Source organism: Amphiprion ocellaris, chromosome 10 (genome assembly GCF_022539595.1).
Source record: "Amphiprion ocellaris isolate individual 3 ecotype Okinawa chromosome 10, ASM2253959v1, whole genome shotgun sequence".
Lineage (NCBI taxonomy): Eukaryota > Metazoa > Chordata > Actinopteri > Pomacentridae > Amphiprion > Amphiprion ocellaris.
Window position 1 is genome coordinate 18,549,685 of NC_072775.1, and position 16,045 is coordinate 18,565,729.

The 16,045-nt window shown below is 41.6% G+C and overlaps 1 protein-coding gene across 1 annotated transcript in view; it reads right to left on the reverse strand.

The window, feature by feature from the left end:
• Positions 1-563: 563 nt before the first annotated feature.
• The window catches only part of LOC111568711 (solute carrier family 22 member 23-like), a 36,779-nt gene continuing 21,297 nt past the window's right edge, over positions 564-16,045 (reverse strand). Inside the window, exons 4-10 of the mRNA XM_023270489.3 lie at positions 12,157-12,325; positions 10,272-10,399; positions 8,250-8,352; positions 7,237-7,472; positions 5,207-5,239; positions 3,820-3,943; positions 564-3,133 (exon numbers count right to left, since the gene is read on the reverse strand). Of these exons, the coding sequence (XP_023126257.1) occupies positions 1,618-3,133; positions 3,820-3,943; positions 5,207-5,239; positions 7,237-7,472; positions 8,250-8,352; positions 10,272-10,399; positions 12,157-12,325 (2,309 nt within the window). The 3' untranslated portion in view covers positions 564-1,617. The remainder of the gene's footprint in view (positions 3,134-3,819; positions 3,944-5,206; positions 5,240-7,236; positions 7,473-8,249; positions 8,353-10,271; positions 10,400-12,156; positions 12,326-16,045) is intronic.

A 16,045-nucleotide genomic window follows, 5' to 3' on the forward strand; every position in this document is an offset into this window, starting at 1 on the left:
ATATCTGAATCAAGTATAATGCTGTCCACAGACGGACACAGACTTTGGAAGTGAAAGTTCTTCCTTAAGCAAGAGTCAATTGAAGAATATCAACAGGTTGATCTACCTGTAAGGATATGACCTGCATTTTAAAATGTCATTTTGACAAATGCATGAAGTATTGCCTTTTTTTTTTTTAAGGTAAACTTAGTTGTGCGTGTGACTGTATAAATACAATTACATACATGAATTATGTTAATGACAGAAAATGATTTGGAAAACACACTGAAAGTTAGTGATGCTGCGACGGTCGGCAGTCACTTCCAACATTTTTGTCATCCATGGGTTTCATTTCAAAAATAGCTTTTTGTCTTTTTTAAAGATTTGATAGTTTTGCTTTGCTGACACGTTCACAAGAATTTTCATGCTTTTTGTCCCCACTGCAAAAAGAATAAAGTGCCACCACACCGAGGTGCCACAAATACTGTAAGAATGAAGTATAGCTTTGTACAATAAGGGCACACCATGGGAGATTATTTAAAATAATACTTTGAATTTGAAAAAAAAAACATCCAAAAACAGAATCAAGCTCAACAACTAATTATCCATTTACTTACATTATCACATTTACAAAAAAAGCTTTTGCATACCATAAATTTCATTGGCAGAAACGATTGGAAAAATAAAAGTTTCTTCAGACCAACAAAATATGGGTCATTGTTTTCACTAATATCACTGCTCATACAATGAACCACGGAAGCAGTTAAGCTCAAACACATCTCTGATTCTAATTCATCAAATGGTGATACAGCTCTCACTCTTCTCTTATACTTCAGAATCTTGAAATAGGGTTTTTCTGATTCGCTTCAATCCACATACAATCTATGGCAGGGGACAGCACTAAACAGTATTTCCCCAAATAGGCAAATATTGTGTTGCTACTCATGTTTTGGCACTATGTCTATTTTGAATTTTGGTCAGGGTAGTTTTTGGCATGATATATATATATATATATTTTTTTAAAAATCACCCCAATTTGGATTGTTTACCTCAATAATGGCAAAAAGTACTTTCTGTAATGTTCAGATTTTCTTGTCCATACAGGTAAGGCGACATTTTTTTTATACAAATATGTTAGACGGACATTTAATTTGAGCAAAGGTACCAGTGATTTCTTCCTCTCTCCTTTTTTTTTTTTTTTTTTTTAAACATCATTGCATTTCTTCACCAGTGCTGATGACACGTCTCAGTGATTGTGGGTATAGTTTGAAGTCTCTTAAAAACAACAGACAATGATTTCCCATTCATTTACATCAGAGTAGTTTATACGCTGGTGATTTCCAGTGACATTCAATGAAGAGCAGAAGTTACTGTCACATTGTCACGAACCAGCCTGTGGCACTCTCTCTCTCACTTGCATGGTCTCATTTATTGGCTAAATGCACGAGGGAGAGGGCGGGCGTTAAGAAGCTCTGTAAGACTTGTCTACTCTACTCCAGGTGGGAACAGTCTCCATTAAATGCCTGAAGTCTGAGCAGGACAGTTCTTGCCCTCCCCCCTCCTCTCCTGCAGTTGTCATGTGGGTGGATGCCTCCTGGTGCAGCGCTTAAAGCTTCATTTCCTGGCGGCAGCGCTGGATCATGACGATGCCACGCCGTTGACAGTGTTGTTTTCTGTGCTGGCACTGTCCCTGATAGAGAGGACACCAGAGTCTATGGGGGAGGACACTGTGCAGTCCATTAGAGAGGAGCGAGTTGCTTCTGTAGAGCCTGAATCTGTGATGGAAGTTAAATCTAAGACCGGGGAAGCAGCTGAATCTGGTACAGTCAGAGTGGTTGACTCTGGAGTGGAGGTATGCGCAATGTCTGTGACGGGCAGAATGGTAGGAGCCGGTGCAGAAGTGTTGACAGTATGTATGACAGGGGGAGTGGAAGAGTCCACTGAGGGCATATGGCCTGAGTCAATGGGTGGAGGGGTTGCAGCAGAATGTGAAACAGTGACTGGGCTTGGGGGAGTAGAGGAATGAGTAGGTTTATCTTCAACATATGGAGAAGTAGAATCTAACGGAGGAAGTTGGGAGTCTATGACGGATAGTATGGGGGAGTCTCTAATGGAAGGAGAAGATGTGGACTCATCTACTATTTCTAACTGGATGGGAATGTCAGAGTGTGAGGTAATGGAGGGCGGGGGGTGAGCGGAAATGTCACAGTCTGTGATAGGAACAGGAGAGGGAGTGGGGGATGGAGGGGGGCTGTCATGTATAGATGGAGTAGGGGAGTCTGCTAAAGTGGAATTAGTGTCCTCTGGCAAAGGTGGGTCGGGTGCTGCGTCGATGTCATTCCCCAGCGGGTTTGGAGATTCTAACGTGGAGCTAGGTGGGGGCTCAATGATGGGTGTGGTGCAGATCAGCAGAGAGGCAGGGACGTTCTGAGTGATGGAGGGAGTGCAAGTGTCCATTGAAGTGGCAGGAGCAGCGCCTGCCTCTTCTGTGGGGGACACACCGATGTCATTCATTTCAGGAGGGCTAGAATCCGTAAGTGGCTCAATCGAATCCAAGACTATTGCTGGAGGTTCGTCTGCATCGGCTAAAAGTGGGTCTGTGACACATGGAGCTTTATGTAAATGAGTGGAAGACAGCAGGTTTTCTTTAGTGGCATGTATGATGCCGTCTTTAGCCGGTGCAGTAACCGGGGTCGTGGGTGTGGATGAAACCGAGTGACCGTTTAGGTCTTTGGGCTCAGGCTTTACGGGGTACACCTCCATGAACATATCTCCGGCGGTCAAATCAACAGCCGAGGAGGCGGTAGAGTCCATGGTGGACACTGCGGTGGCAGCTGCCTCGTGGAGTGGTGTGTCATGCACTCTGGTGTAGTCCCTGCTGCTCTCAGACTGGGGCAGCAGGAGGCGCTGTTCTCCAGGTTTCCTCGGGGGGAGTAACGGCTGGCGAGTGTAGCTCTCGCCGTCAGCCAGGGTCTCGGGGAGTGGCTGGTAGCGTGTCTCAGGCAGCAGGAGAATGCAAATGATGCAGATGAGAGTGCAGCAGGCAAAAATGATGTGGTGAAGGAAATAGCCCTTCTGATTGTGGAGTTCCATGATGGGTGCAGTCAGCATGCCGAAGCCAGCGCTGGCCAGGACCAGGCCCAGACCACCACCCCTGCAGGGAAACACCAAATTATTATCTGAGAGGATTTAGGGATGATCGCATGAACTTTAAAAACCTCTACTAATGCAAAACAATCAGTTTAAATTGATTCTGACCTGAGCACTGCTGCTGTAGGGGAAGCTCTGATTTCTGTCTTTTCTATTTTTTATTCTGTCATTTTATCAAACAGCAGCAGAGAGTGCTGCAGTACCACCAAACACCCTCCACAGCATGCAGTCCACTCCTCTCCTGCTATCGCCTAAGTTCACCACCAGATGGTGCCTTTCAAACACTGTCAGCAGAACAGCTCCCCTTAAATAAGATCACCTACTGAACATCAAGTGGCACATAATCTCAGAGGAGATGGCTAATTTGCACGAGACGTAGATTACATTTCACACTGAACTGTGAGAGTCTATTGTTTGTTGAGCAGTTCAGTAATTTCATACCCACATTACACAGGAGGTGGAGCAGCTAATCCATCTGCAGGTTGGTTTGTAATAATGAAAAGAAAGCACCGCAGCAACCGAATTACAAGCAACTGAGAACAATAAAATTAAAAAACGAAGAAGACGTCTTCAAACTGTGCAACACTTGTCAGCCTGATGACTTTTACTTCTCTGATGAGTAGGAGCACAGTTTCCCACATTTCCTCCCCCGCCTCTGATGGTACAGTCCCGGCCTTTCGGTGGGTTTACCTGATCACAGTGGGTGTGATCTCAGCACAGAAGAAGATGCTCAGGTTGCTGACTGCGTGGGAGGAGAACATGCCGATGATGGAGAAGGCGACGGAGAAGTTCTTATTCAGCGTATCTGAGCTATCTGCAGACGAAGCAGGAGACACACACGGAGCAATTTACATTCAGCACCCAGAGTAATCAGAGAAAGGACAACAGCCTGCACATGTGAATATGGGCTGGGGGGGAAAAAAATCTATTTCTTTTCTCCTCCTCAGAGGTACAGAATTTTTTCATATTTAATTATTTGCCTAAATTGTGAGCTCTTCTTTAAAAAGGTAATATTGCAGCAATTCAACTGTATTTAGTATGAAGAGAACAGATAATGAAATGCTGGCAATTCGAAGGGTTAACAAGAAGAATGTATGGAAGCAAACAAAGGCCATACATTTAAGTTTTATAAGCAATGTACACCAAAAAGTTATTGAATATTTTACAATAAAATTTAAAGAACACTGAATTTACAGCATAGCAAACATAAAAAATCACAGTGGTGTAATTAAAACTTAAAAATAGCATCTAGAAATGAGCTGTTAACCACATAAAATGACAGGTTTCAAGATAAAATCACCTCAACTGAATATACTATAATATATAGAATATATATAATAAATGTATCGATTATCACTGAAGCTAGGAGAAGCATTTGGGAATTGTATCATGTCAGGTCTTTCATGGCATTTTAGAAGATATATTCACAATTACTACTAACTGTAGAGATGACCTTGCAGCACAGCATCAACAGACATATAATTAAATAGCTGTCAGCACGGTTATATATTTTTATGAATTTCTGAGAAAAAGGTTTGCAAACAAAATGTCAAGTTAGTCCACAGACGGTTCGAATACAGTGTTTTATGAATAAGGCATGCTAAGGATGGCATAGCCAGGATCAGAGGAGGCTGCTCTCTGATCAGCTCCTGCTTCCCACAGAGAGATTAGTGTGGAGAGAATAAAGAGACTGATAACAGGAAGGAGCGGTGAAGGAAGACTGATGGTGAAATCACTGTTCGGCAACAAAGAGGTGCACCCTCTTCAACACAAAGGGGATAAATAAGTGAAAAGCTAGCCATAATTACATCTAGGACTTCATTATGTGTCTCCGCAGGGCTTGTATACGCCTAATGAAATACTGCAGGATGTCTGCATGCAGCACATTTTCTAAAAGCTCATCACGACAGTACAGCACAACGAGTGAGTCGAGTCAATTCACATGATGAAAAGAGAGTGAGGTTTGCAATTGTGGGAAAGCATCCAACCAAGCAAATAGTGATCAGTTTAATTCCTCAACTCAGACATCATCAGCACACATGACCTTAATAGAAGGGAAATAATCAGTTGATCCTACCTATATTCAGATGGACGCTGTACTTCCCCAGTACTGGAAAAGAGATCAACAGATGTGTGTCAGTGAGAAGCACAAAATAGTAAAAACATGGCATGCACTTAGACAACAAATTCAATCAGGCTTGAAAAATATGCACACATGTTGAGCAAAGCTTGTCAACACAGCGTAACAACATAAACTATTTCACAAGGGAACCTGAAACATGAGCATAACCTTGGCGTGTTGACTCAGGTTAAACATTAAGTCGGGCTCATGTGTAACTGAATAAACTGGCGTGTTCCGTTTTGATCATCCTGTGCGCTTTCGGTACACATTGACTAAAACAGTGTAATCATGTCGGCTTACTTCATTAGAAAATGCAGAAGGTAGTAAAGCTCCGAACAACAAGAATGAATTGCATGTATATAAGAGACAGGATATAAAGTGCAAAAGGTCAAAATGTGTCAGTGCTGGAAATGTCAGTCTTTGTTCAAACATCTGCACTTGTGAAACAAATATATCTGAGTTTGGAGGACATTTTTACATATGTGTAAAGCACAAGTGTTGTAAAAGACATGAGCAGTGGCTATGTTCTATTCAACAGTCCCAATTCAAATTAACAATGCAACAGTGAGGAGGCATACCAAGACAACGAAACTGAAGCAGCTAAATGAAATTCAGCAATAATAAATTTCACATATTTATATTTATTAATTTTTGTTGTTTTATTGTTAGCAGATCCCATCAGAAGAGCACCATGTTAGTGTAGAATATTTTCAAATCCCACCTGTTTCCTAGATATGATATACACTTTATAAGCAAGTAATTCACATGTAATTTACACCTTATGTGGTGCAATAAAAATATTCAGAGAATATTCCTGGTACACCGAGTGTGCCACAGTGCTATCAACATGTTACACTGTGATCACAAGTAGGCGCCCATTTGTGATTTCTCCATATACTATAAACTACAGCAGAGAAGAATACAGACGAGCCCAACTTCACGTTAAGGATCATCACTGGTAATAAGACGTGGACAGGTGGCTCCCACCAAGAGAAGAAACAGCAGTTTTCACAGTGGAAAGGCCCACATCAGATCAGGCACGTCAGTTCAGGAGCACACCGGGAGCATGCTTGTTGTTTTCTTCAGCATTCACATTGAAATTTAGTCCCACAGGGTCAGGCTGTGACAGCAGAATTCTACTGTACTGTTCTAAGGTGTCTGAGGGACAACATTGGGTGTAAATGAACTGAACTGTAGCGTGATGGCATGTGGGTGCTCTGCTGTGTTCCTGGCCACAGCAGTGATTACGTAACACAGTCGTCACTCCCCACCTGCCCTACTTATTACAGCCGACTCCCCGTGACTTCTTTCTGGCGCCCGAAATGATATTCAAGTTGAATGGTTGCTGTTTTGACAGTTTCGGAGATTCAGCTTCATCACAGATGCTGCCTGACATGTTTACATAGCAGGACTTCCTGGGTGCACCGCATCTCTGCACAAGGAGATTACTTTGACGGGGACGTCAGATAAATTTATATCAGATACAGTTTTTGATCTCTATAGGCACAGTCTCAGAACTTATTGATCGCACCACAAATACCTTGTCCTGAACATATACAGCAATGTACAAAAAGCAAGTTGTGGTTTATCAGGAATTACATGCTGGGAATAGTTTCTTAGCTAGTCCAGGGTTTGGATGGAGTCAGGATAGCTGGCTCTCTTTGCTTGCAGTCTTTGTGCTAAGCTTAGCTAAGCTAATCACCTGCTTGCTCTAGCTTTACAAATAACAGACCTGAGAGTAGTACTGATGTTTTCATTCAACTTGTGACAGAAAAGAAAATATCCCTATTTCACAAAATGTCCAGGAATTCCTACAGAACTGGAGAGATTTGTCGTCAGCAGTTTAAAACACATTCTTGGAGTTTCTTCACTATGCAGAACCACCCATATTAAAATCAATAAGATCACATCATAGTGGTGTCACTCCTAAAGAATGAGTAGAAATTCCCTAATCAGAGGACATGTGTTTTTCATAAAATACTCACAGTTGAGCAGACCCAGTTGCAGCAGTGAGGCCAGGGCAGTGATGATCATGAACATGAGAAGGCCACCACGCCGGCCCATCAGGCCCACAGCGGGGCACAGCGCAATGCACGATGCCACCGCGATGCCCGCCATCGTGTAATAGTCTGCATAGAAGTTATGGAACATGGTGGTTTCCATGGCTTCCTGATCCATCATGCTGCGGGCGAAGCAGTGGTGGATCCCATAACCGGTTAGCCTGGATGAAGAGCAAACAAAGGCAAAAGTAGGGAGTTAAAAACATCACGAAATATCCAACTGTACAGTGGTTGAATTAAAAGACACTGGATTTAAGATGCTGGGTGTAGGCAGTATGAAAAGAGTGCAAAGAGGTGAAGGGCGAACAGATAAGTAGAGAAATAAATTGATATGAACAACAACAGAAGAAACAGATCCAAGCAAAACTAACAGAAGTTGAACATAGAGGAAAAGACATAATTCGATTAAAATCAAGTTTTTCTCTCACATGTATATCTAGAAACTGCACATATGTAAACACTGACTTATTGACACAAAGGAACACACCCACAAGCCCACGAAAATACAAGCAAACACTCACACCCACCCTCCTGGTTGTCTAATGTTTCAAAAGGACAAAGCTCATGTAAAATTTATGCTAACTTAGGGAGTCAGGGACACCGTGCACTGAAGGAGAGGTAAAGCTGGGCCTGCCTAGCCAGAGATGAGGTCTCAGATGGAGAGGAGTGAGAGGAGAGATCCCACTGGAGGGGAACAAGAGAGAGCAGCACAGATATGGAAGGACAAAAGAAATGAGGGCTAAAGATCAATGTTGTATCGAGCCTCCAGGTTAATAGTGGCATCTTGGCTGCACAAAATGGCGGTTCTGACTGGCATTGCTCCCTGTGCACACTTACAAGTGCATTTTTTAACCTCCGTTTTCAGATGCGCATTAACACCTGGACAAACAGAGATCCAAACAGGTTTCTTGGTATTAATATGTAGCATAAAGACTTACGAGTTGACGCAGAGCACAACAATGTTCTTCCACAGGTTTCTCGTCCCAACCATCTTCACAATGCATGTCTTTTTGGGCTTCTTCTGAAGAGCTTTTTGTAGTTCTGGAAACAAGCAAATACAGAAATATTTTTTATAGAATCAAAAAACAACTTGCTGTTAGTTTTGAGAACAAGATATATATATATATTATATTTATTATCTATACAAAAGGGTCAAAAATATTAACGGTGATAGTAGTTAGAGTTGCTTTTTATACAAAACAATTGCAATTATTTCTTGAATTTGGCTTGTGGTAACAGTAAAATGAGTAATAGAAATCAATAAACTTACCATGTGCATAAAACAAAACAAAAATGTTTGAGACTTTGGTAAAATATGAATTAAAAAAATACCTAAACTGCAGCTATTAAAATACTTGCACGCTCCAATTCCTGTTAATATATTCCAGCAAATGCATATCAATAATTCCGTGTTAAGTCAATACACACTGACCACTTTATTAATGTCTCCCGTGCAATCTAATGCAATCTAACACAACTAATTAACTCTACATTTTCAACGTTTCACAACTGAGGTTCACTGTTGCTGAAGCTGTCTGTCATGTGCTGACTACAAAAACAATCCATTTAGTGCACTGCAGTAAAACACCCGCTACGACCTCCATAACACACATAAATGAAATTTCAAACCAAAGGAGAGTTTGACATCTGTCTGGGTTGTCGAAAGAGTCATGCGAGGACAGCCCTGATTTATTACAACCACAGAAAATTCCACATGTATTTTTAATGAGCGCACTTAATCCCTCGCAGCTTCGTCTCCTGCTGCTTCTTGAGGCAGGTATGACAACGCTCACAGAGGGCAACACCCTTGAGCCGCTGGTGATAAGTGACATGCGGATGTTTTGGTATCAGGCTGCGGGTTGCCACAGCGACGTAGCTCGGCTAGGTACTGTATGTGCACGTTGACTCAGGCATGTGACGGCATTCCACACCAGCCCTTCAAGTTTATCTCTGATTAGACCACTCCGGCTTACCAGTGATTCCCTTTGGCCAAGTTACAAACCGTTGCCCAAGATTATCCCCACTCGGATCTATGCAAATCACACCGCTCACTTTCCAAAGAAAGGCCTAATCAGTTGTTACACATGCATCAGTCATGCCTCAGTGTTTGAAAAGGTTCCTCAGCTCCTCTTCTGCAGCACTGGTAAAGTACATTCAGTGCCTAACAGTGGATTTTGTGCTGAGCGTTTGAAATACTACTCGCACCTACTCGTACTGTAAGGGTTGGGGACGGCCTGTTACTATAAAAACAAGAGAGGATAAATTAATGTCTATGGCAGTTTTTTTTCCCCCTAAATGCTGCATCAGCACACAGTCCCTGAGTTTTTAAAACGAGCAGTCAATTTCACACTGAGTGGTTCCTCTTGGAGCATTTTCCCAGCGGTGGCACATTGTTTTGTATTGATAACTACAGTATGCATTGGCAGGAGGAAAACAAAAAAAAAAGAAGTCATGCTAAAGAGTGCTGTCAAAGCTTAATGCAATCTGCAATGACTTCTGACAACACAGTTCATTCTGCTGTTTGCATCCGGCTCATCTACTGAGTACAGACAGTTAACCCGGAGGTCAAAGTGTACAACTGGCCTCTATTTGCCATCTGTACACCATTGTGTCGGCTCATGTCCACTCATCCAGGCCATAATGAAATTAATGAACATTTGAGAGTGTCATAATGCAATGTTCAACACCCACTGCTACCTTTGTAGTGGCATGTTACTATGGTAACAAGAAGGGAAATGGATATAACCTTGTCAATCTGTCTTATTTAGGAAAGAACAGCTGGAGATACAAATGGACACCCTGTCCTTCAAAGATAAGGAGAAGCTTGGCAGACAACATTGTACACAGCTTTAATGACATAGGGTGTATTTTGGCAAAACTATCAATACTGCATACAACAATCAGAAGGTAAAATGCAGCCTTTAAGTCTTTGAATTAATGTTGATGTACTATGTGTTTACCTGTGAGGATGTTATCTGTGTCCAGCTCCATGTTCACTCGATTCTTCTTTGCTATGTGTCCCATGATCCACTTGGAGCGGCAATACTGCTGAGTGGCCAGCAACCAACGCAGTGACTCAGGGAAGATCCTGTCAGAAAGATGGGGGATGTCCTTGTTAATATGACATGAAAAATGAGTCAGACTGAAAAGAGTCCTGCTTTTAGAAGGCTGATTGAAATCTCACTTAGTTAGGGCGAGCAGAACTACATCTTGTCTTTGTTACGCAGCATGCAATTTCAACACATTTTCAATAGTAATATATTTTTAGTAAATATAACTGCAATGGAAGGCTAAGATTATGAATTGCATCCAGAACAGGATATCAGACCACCATATACAGGTACTGTTTCACAGCCGACATCGCTCCCTGAGGCTGTGTTCATATGGTACGCTCTGTTAAATGGTATTTGTATTACATTATGCTGCACATATTCCTCTGAGCAGCCAAGTATCTGCACGCAGAAAGAGAGCAACGCTCTTATGAAGACAGTCAGTGAAACAATGCCATGTGTAGCAGTTGGTTAAATGTCTACGGTACACGTGTCTACACAAATTAAAGAGCAGGTTTCATCATTTTTTTGCGCTGGTGTGATTTGCAGTTGTTTCCACAAATCAGCAAACTTAGATCACCTGCAGGGTTTAAATCTGCAGCCCAGTCAGCTCTATTTGTACATTTGCGTCCATTTGAGTCAGGACCTTGTGATGAATTCAAGTTGTGCCCATAAAAGCCGTTTGGCTTAATCAAGACAGTCAACATGGCTCCATTCTTTTGAAATCCTCTGAATGCTCCTGTGGAGGTTGACTAAAGCATTTGTGTGTGCTGTGTGGAGCGCTCTTCTATATGTATAGAGATGCCACAGTACTGCATAAGAGATGGCTAGAATATAAAAGCTCGCCCCGAACCTCTCAAGTTGAGTTCACTGTGCAATGTATATTACTATTATTGAGAAATAGCACTAGATTTACAACCTGTCTAATGTCCTTGAATTCTGTCGTCTTTAAGTAAGCAAGGCCATGATTGCATCAAAGCAGACACTTTCTGCTACAAATCCTTTTCACCACTTAACCACACAATGGTTGAGTGACAAGGATACCCTCTATATAATCAACCAGACAGAAGATCTTAGAACAGAGGCAAAGCATTTTTCAAAAATCACATTTTGCCACTTTATGCCAAAGGTTTCTTATCCTTGCTGTAGAAATACGCATCAGTTCTGCTCTCCAGTGGAAGCACATTCTATCATCAGTATTGATGTTTGATCAATTTTGTGCTTTGGAGTACTTTCGACTGTTTTTTGAATGGAAGTTCTTTTTGTTCTTCAGGCACACCATCGAAAGAAGCTGAGGTCTTTGATACTCAAAATCTATATTCTTGGATTTTTCTTCTGCTGTCTTTGTACACACCAACAGTATTGTAGAGCAGTGTGCATCAAGGTCTAATAAATGGTGGAAATACACAAATATTTACTGCCTGAGCTTTAGCAAAAGAGACTGCAGTCACAGCAGAGTTCACAGCAATTGAGTTAACTAAAAGACATTTAATTCAGCAGGAAATTCACTGCTGGGAAAGTCCTTAGACGTAGGATTTCTTCCAATTCTATGGTGAAACTGTGAATCTGCAAAAGTATTCTTGGCTTAACAAGGTTTAATTTATTTTATAGAAACGTTGGTTGCTTACAATTCTATCCATGTGGATAATTGTGGCAGATGGCACCACGTTCAGCAGTAGAGAAATCTTGCACAGAATTTAAACTGAAAAACACCTTTTTCCAACATCAACAGAATACCAAACACACAAGACAACTTGGTGCCAGAGAGCAGCTCATGTGAAGGTCTTTTCCTTACCAAATGTAGGACAGCATAAGCAGCAGGGGACAGATGATGACAGCTTGAAGTACCTGCCAGTCGCCACAGAGGTACGCCACCATGGGCATCAGCAGCTGGCCACCCAAAACCACAAAACTAGCCACCATGGTCATGGAAAATCGCCATCCTGGCAGGCACAGCTCGATTCCTGGGAAAGAGAACAAAGAGTAGAGAAAAATACATTATGTGTTGTTATTTTCTGCCAGGGACATAGATACAAAATGCATGATAACAAAGCAAATTTTTAAGATTTCTTGTCAGTACGGTATCATCCGTTTGCACTAAGATCAAACTTGTCATAGTAAATGGAGCTGATGGACAAGATGCATCATTAAAGTGAAAGATGGCACTATGTATGTCTGCATATTAGTTGTTACTACACCACCGTTCAAAAGTCTGGGGTCACCAAGACAATATCATGTTTTTCATGAAAACTCACACCTTTGTTCATGTGCTAACATAACTGCACAAGGGTTTTCTAGTCATCAATTAGCCTTTCAGCATGATTAACTAACACAATGTAGCATTAGAACAAAGGAGTGATGGTTGCTGGAAATGTTCCTCTGTACCTCTATGGAGATATTCCATTAAAAATCAGCTGTTTCCAGCTAGAAGAGTCGTTTACCACATTAACAATGTGTAGACTGTATTTCTGATTAATTTAATGTTACCTTCATTGAAAAAAACTGCTTTTCTTTCAAAAATGAGGACATTTCTAAGTAACTCCAAACTTTTGAATGGTATTGTACGTATTTGCATCCCCTAAATATCAGGTGTAGAGTAAATAAAGTTAAAATGGAATCTTGTCAACACATCTGCCCAAACAATACCATGAGCTATGTTTTAAATTACTGTGGATGAAACTAACACAATAGACCTCATCTACCAAGTAATTGTTCAAGGATTTTTGACTATGATGTGAATACATAAGTTACACCTATCAACCACGAAATTAAAAGTAGATGCCAACTGATATATCAGGCTGCTATTACTGTCAATTATTTATTTATCCCAGATATATCAATATGTGCACCTAAGTGGCCATAAATACCCAGATATAAATACTTTCTTTTACAAAATGTAAGAAAACCATTCTTGAGTAATTTAGGAACACTATCATCACATAGTTTGACCAGCAGAGCAGCTCTGACTCTCTTGTCAACACTCCTCTAGCAGAACATGCACCACAGCTAAGTAGAAGGTGCAGAGTCAAGTGGTGTCTTTATGGTAAGCTGCTGACTAGTTTGAAAAATCCACATTGCTGGAAATTTACTAAAAAATGACACCATCAGAGGCCCCAAAAATCCAGTACAGGCTGGCCCCTAATTAAAACCACCTTCATAAGTTTAATACTTTGCCGGGCCCTCATGTGCCACCAAAGCAACATTATTGCATTAGGAGACCGACGCAGGTCCTGTGGGGGAGTCCCGTGGTGTCTCGCACCAGGATGTTGTTAGCGGATCCTTTGGGGTCTGCAGGCTAAGAGGTTGGGTCTCTGTGGATTGGACATGTTCTAGCGCATCAAGTGAATGCTTGATTATATTGGGATCTGGGGAGTTTGCGAGCCAGGTCAAGTCCTTAGGCTTTAGGTGGGCACTATGTGCCAAAGTAACGTTCACATGAGTACCAGAACCTAAAGTCTCAGAGCAGAACATCAGATTGTAATAAGACAATCAGTGTGATGCACTTTGCCTGTCAGTTTTGGCTTGAAACACACCATTTCTCTATTGATGCAAATGCTAAATACTACATATCACTTACCTAACACGCAAACATGATAATGACTGAATTAACAGCTGGTGCAGCTTACTCCAGAAGTTTGAAAAACAAATGATCTGAACGACAGCTGATTATTATTCATGCTGAGAGAAATACACCAGAGGTGATGAATCAACCAGCAAAACAGAACACATGTCTGACTAGGAGAGGCAGACAGGCCATAACAAGGATCCTGACGTTAAAGCCGTCCTCAGCGAGTGATGTTTACGTAGTTCTGACGCACCACAGACTAATTTACAGAAAAGAAAACTGTTATTTCATTTATTCTGTGGCAATTAACAGAAAGAAAAACTTAATATGAAACACAAGTGGTGACAAGAATGCAATGTGTGTCAATCAGGTGAAATATTACCAATTCTAGCTTCCAAAATGTGAGAATTTGCAGGTTTTCTCTGTTTTAAGTGAGTTTAAATTAGGGCTTTCGGATGTTTGGTTTCAAATTATTGAGTTTTTTTTTTTCTTTTTTACATGTGATAGACTGGTGATGGATAGTGCACAAAAAAATCACTATGTACAGTTGTTGTTCTGAGACAGTAGAGAGACCAAAACAGTAGGCTGCTGTGAGGGTGAACTAACTAGAAAGAGGTTCCTTGTACTCATTTCTCCTCTATCAGAATGGCACTGATTCATTCACCCAGTCATTAGCATGCACACCACACTGGCAGCCAGCAACCACAGACAGTCCAGCCCTTTAGTTACTGCAGCATAGAAGATAGGGTCACATCAAGTCATAGATAGTGAACATAGTGTTAGTAATGCTGCTATTCCCACACCACCCAAATCATCTGTCCTGCTCCATTCATCCCTTTTTGTTATACAATGACAATTTTTTTGTAATGGGTCTTTTCTGCTGCCCAGGAATGTGAACAGTCTCCAGATGGGCCTTTCAAGGTGACAGGGCCAGTATAATACAGTGGGTGTCAGCAGTCCCGCTTCATTCCAGTGGAAAAGACTGGAATTTCAATTAGGACTTGCCCCCCTCTGAGGACATGAATAATGCTCTCTGTTCACAGACACTATCGCAGCTGGAATGACAAAGCCAATGAGTATAGAGCAGGGCGATGGGTGCAAGACCTGCTGAGTTTGAACCAACTAACCTCAAGACTCCTTCTCTGTGTGCTGCTGGGAGCAAAGCGCCGGTTCACTGGTTATGGACTGCATGGGATTTGAATTCTTCGGTTATGTATAAGAGGTCATGTGCACGGAACAGACCACTGCACTGTGACCGGAACAGTACATGGGGTGAGCTGTAGATAAATTCTCACATACACCAAGACACAGACATACAGCAGTACAAACTATATTGTAATATTACCTGATATGGCAGTATGGATATATAGAAAATGAAACTAGATTGAACTGCGGAATAAGGACCTGAGGCTGTGGAAAGGAGGCCTGAGCTCCTTACTCCTGCTGACCCTAATCCTCCACAACCCACTAGATCAGCATTCCCATAATGCTCTACTGCAGCCTCTGTCCCACTGACATAAATCTGCCAATAACTAATCTCATGTCACATTTTTAAAAAATTCACCAAAACTGCTAATTAGGAAACTCTGGGGTGACAAAAAAGAGGGACATAAAAGCAGATAAAACAGACAAATTTAAACACATTTGTACAAATCCTGACAGCAGTGGATGTGGAAATTACATCATCAACGATCAGACAAATAGCCAATCAATGATGATAATCCCCAAAGAAGCTTTGACTAGTTTGCTGACTTTAGCAACACAGGAATATGAATCACACTCTCTGGTACAAACCGCAGCAGCTCACTAGACTTCAGTCAAGTACACAGCACAGTGAAGGAGGCCCATTGTTTTACAAGTGAAAGAGATTGGTTGACCACTAAAGGCACTCCCTGTACCCACAGGCTAATGTCATGACCTTTTACTGGTCACATGAGGTCCTTGTGGCCCCATGCCATGATTTCTCTGTCTAATCCTGGCCTCTTGAGCCACTCAGTATTATGATCATGATAAGAAGCCTGTGGTATTTTTCTAGGTTGAAAGAGGTTGGTTTTCTGTCATTAATTTTAATGGCGTAATACATTTTTAGTAGCAACTACAGCAGTCGAGCAATAGAAAT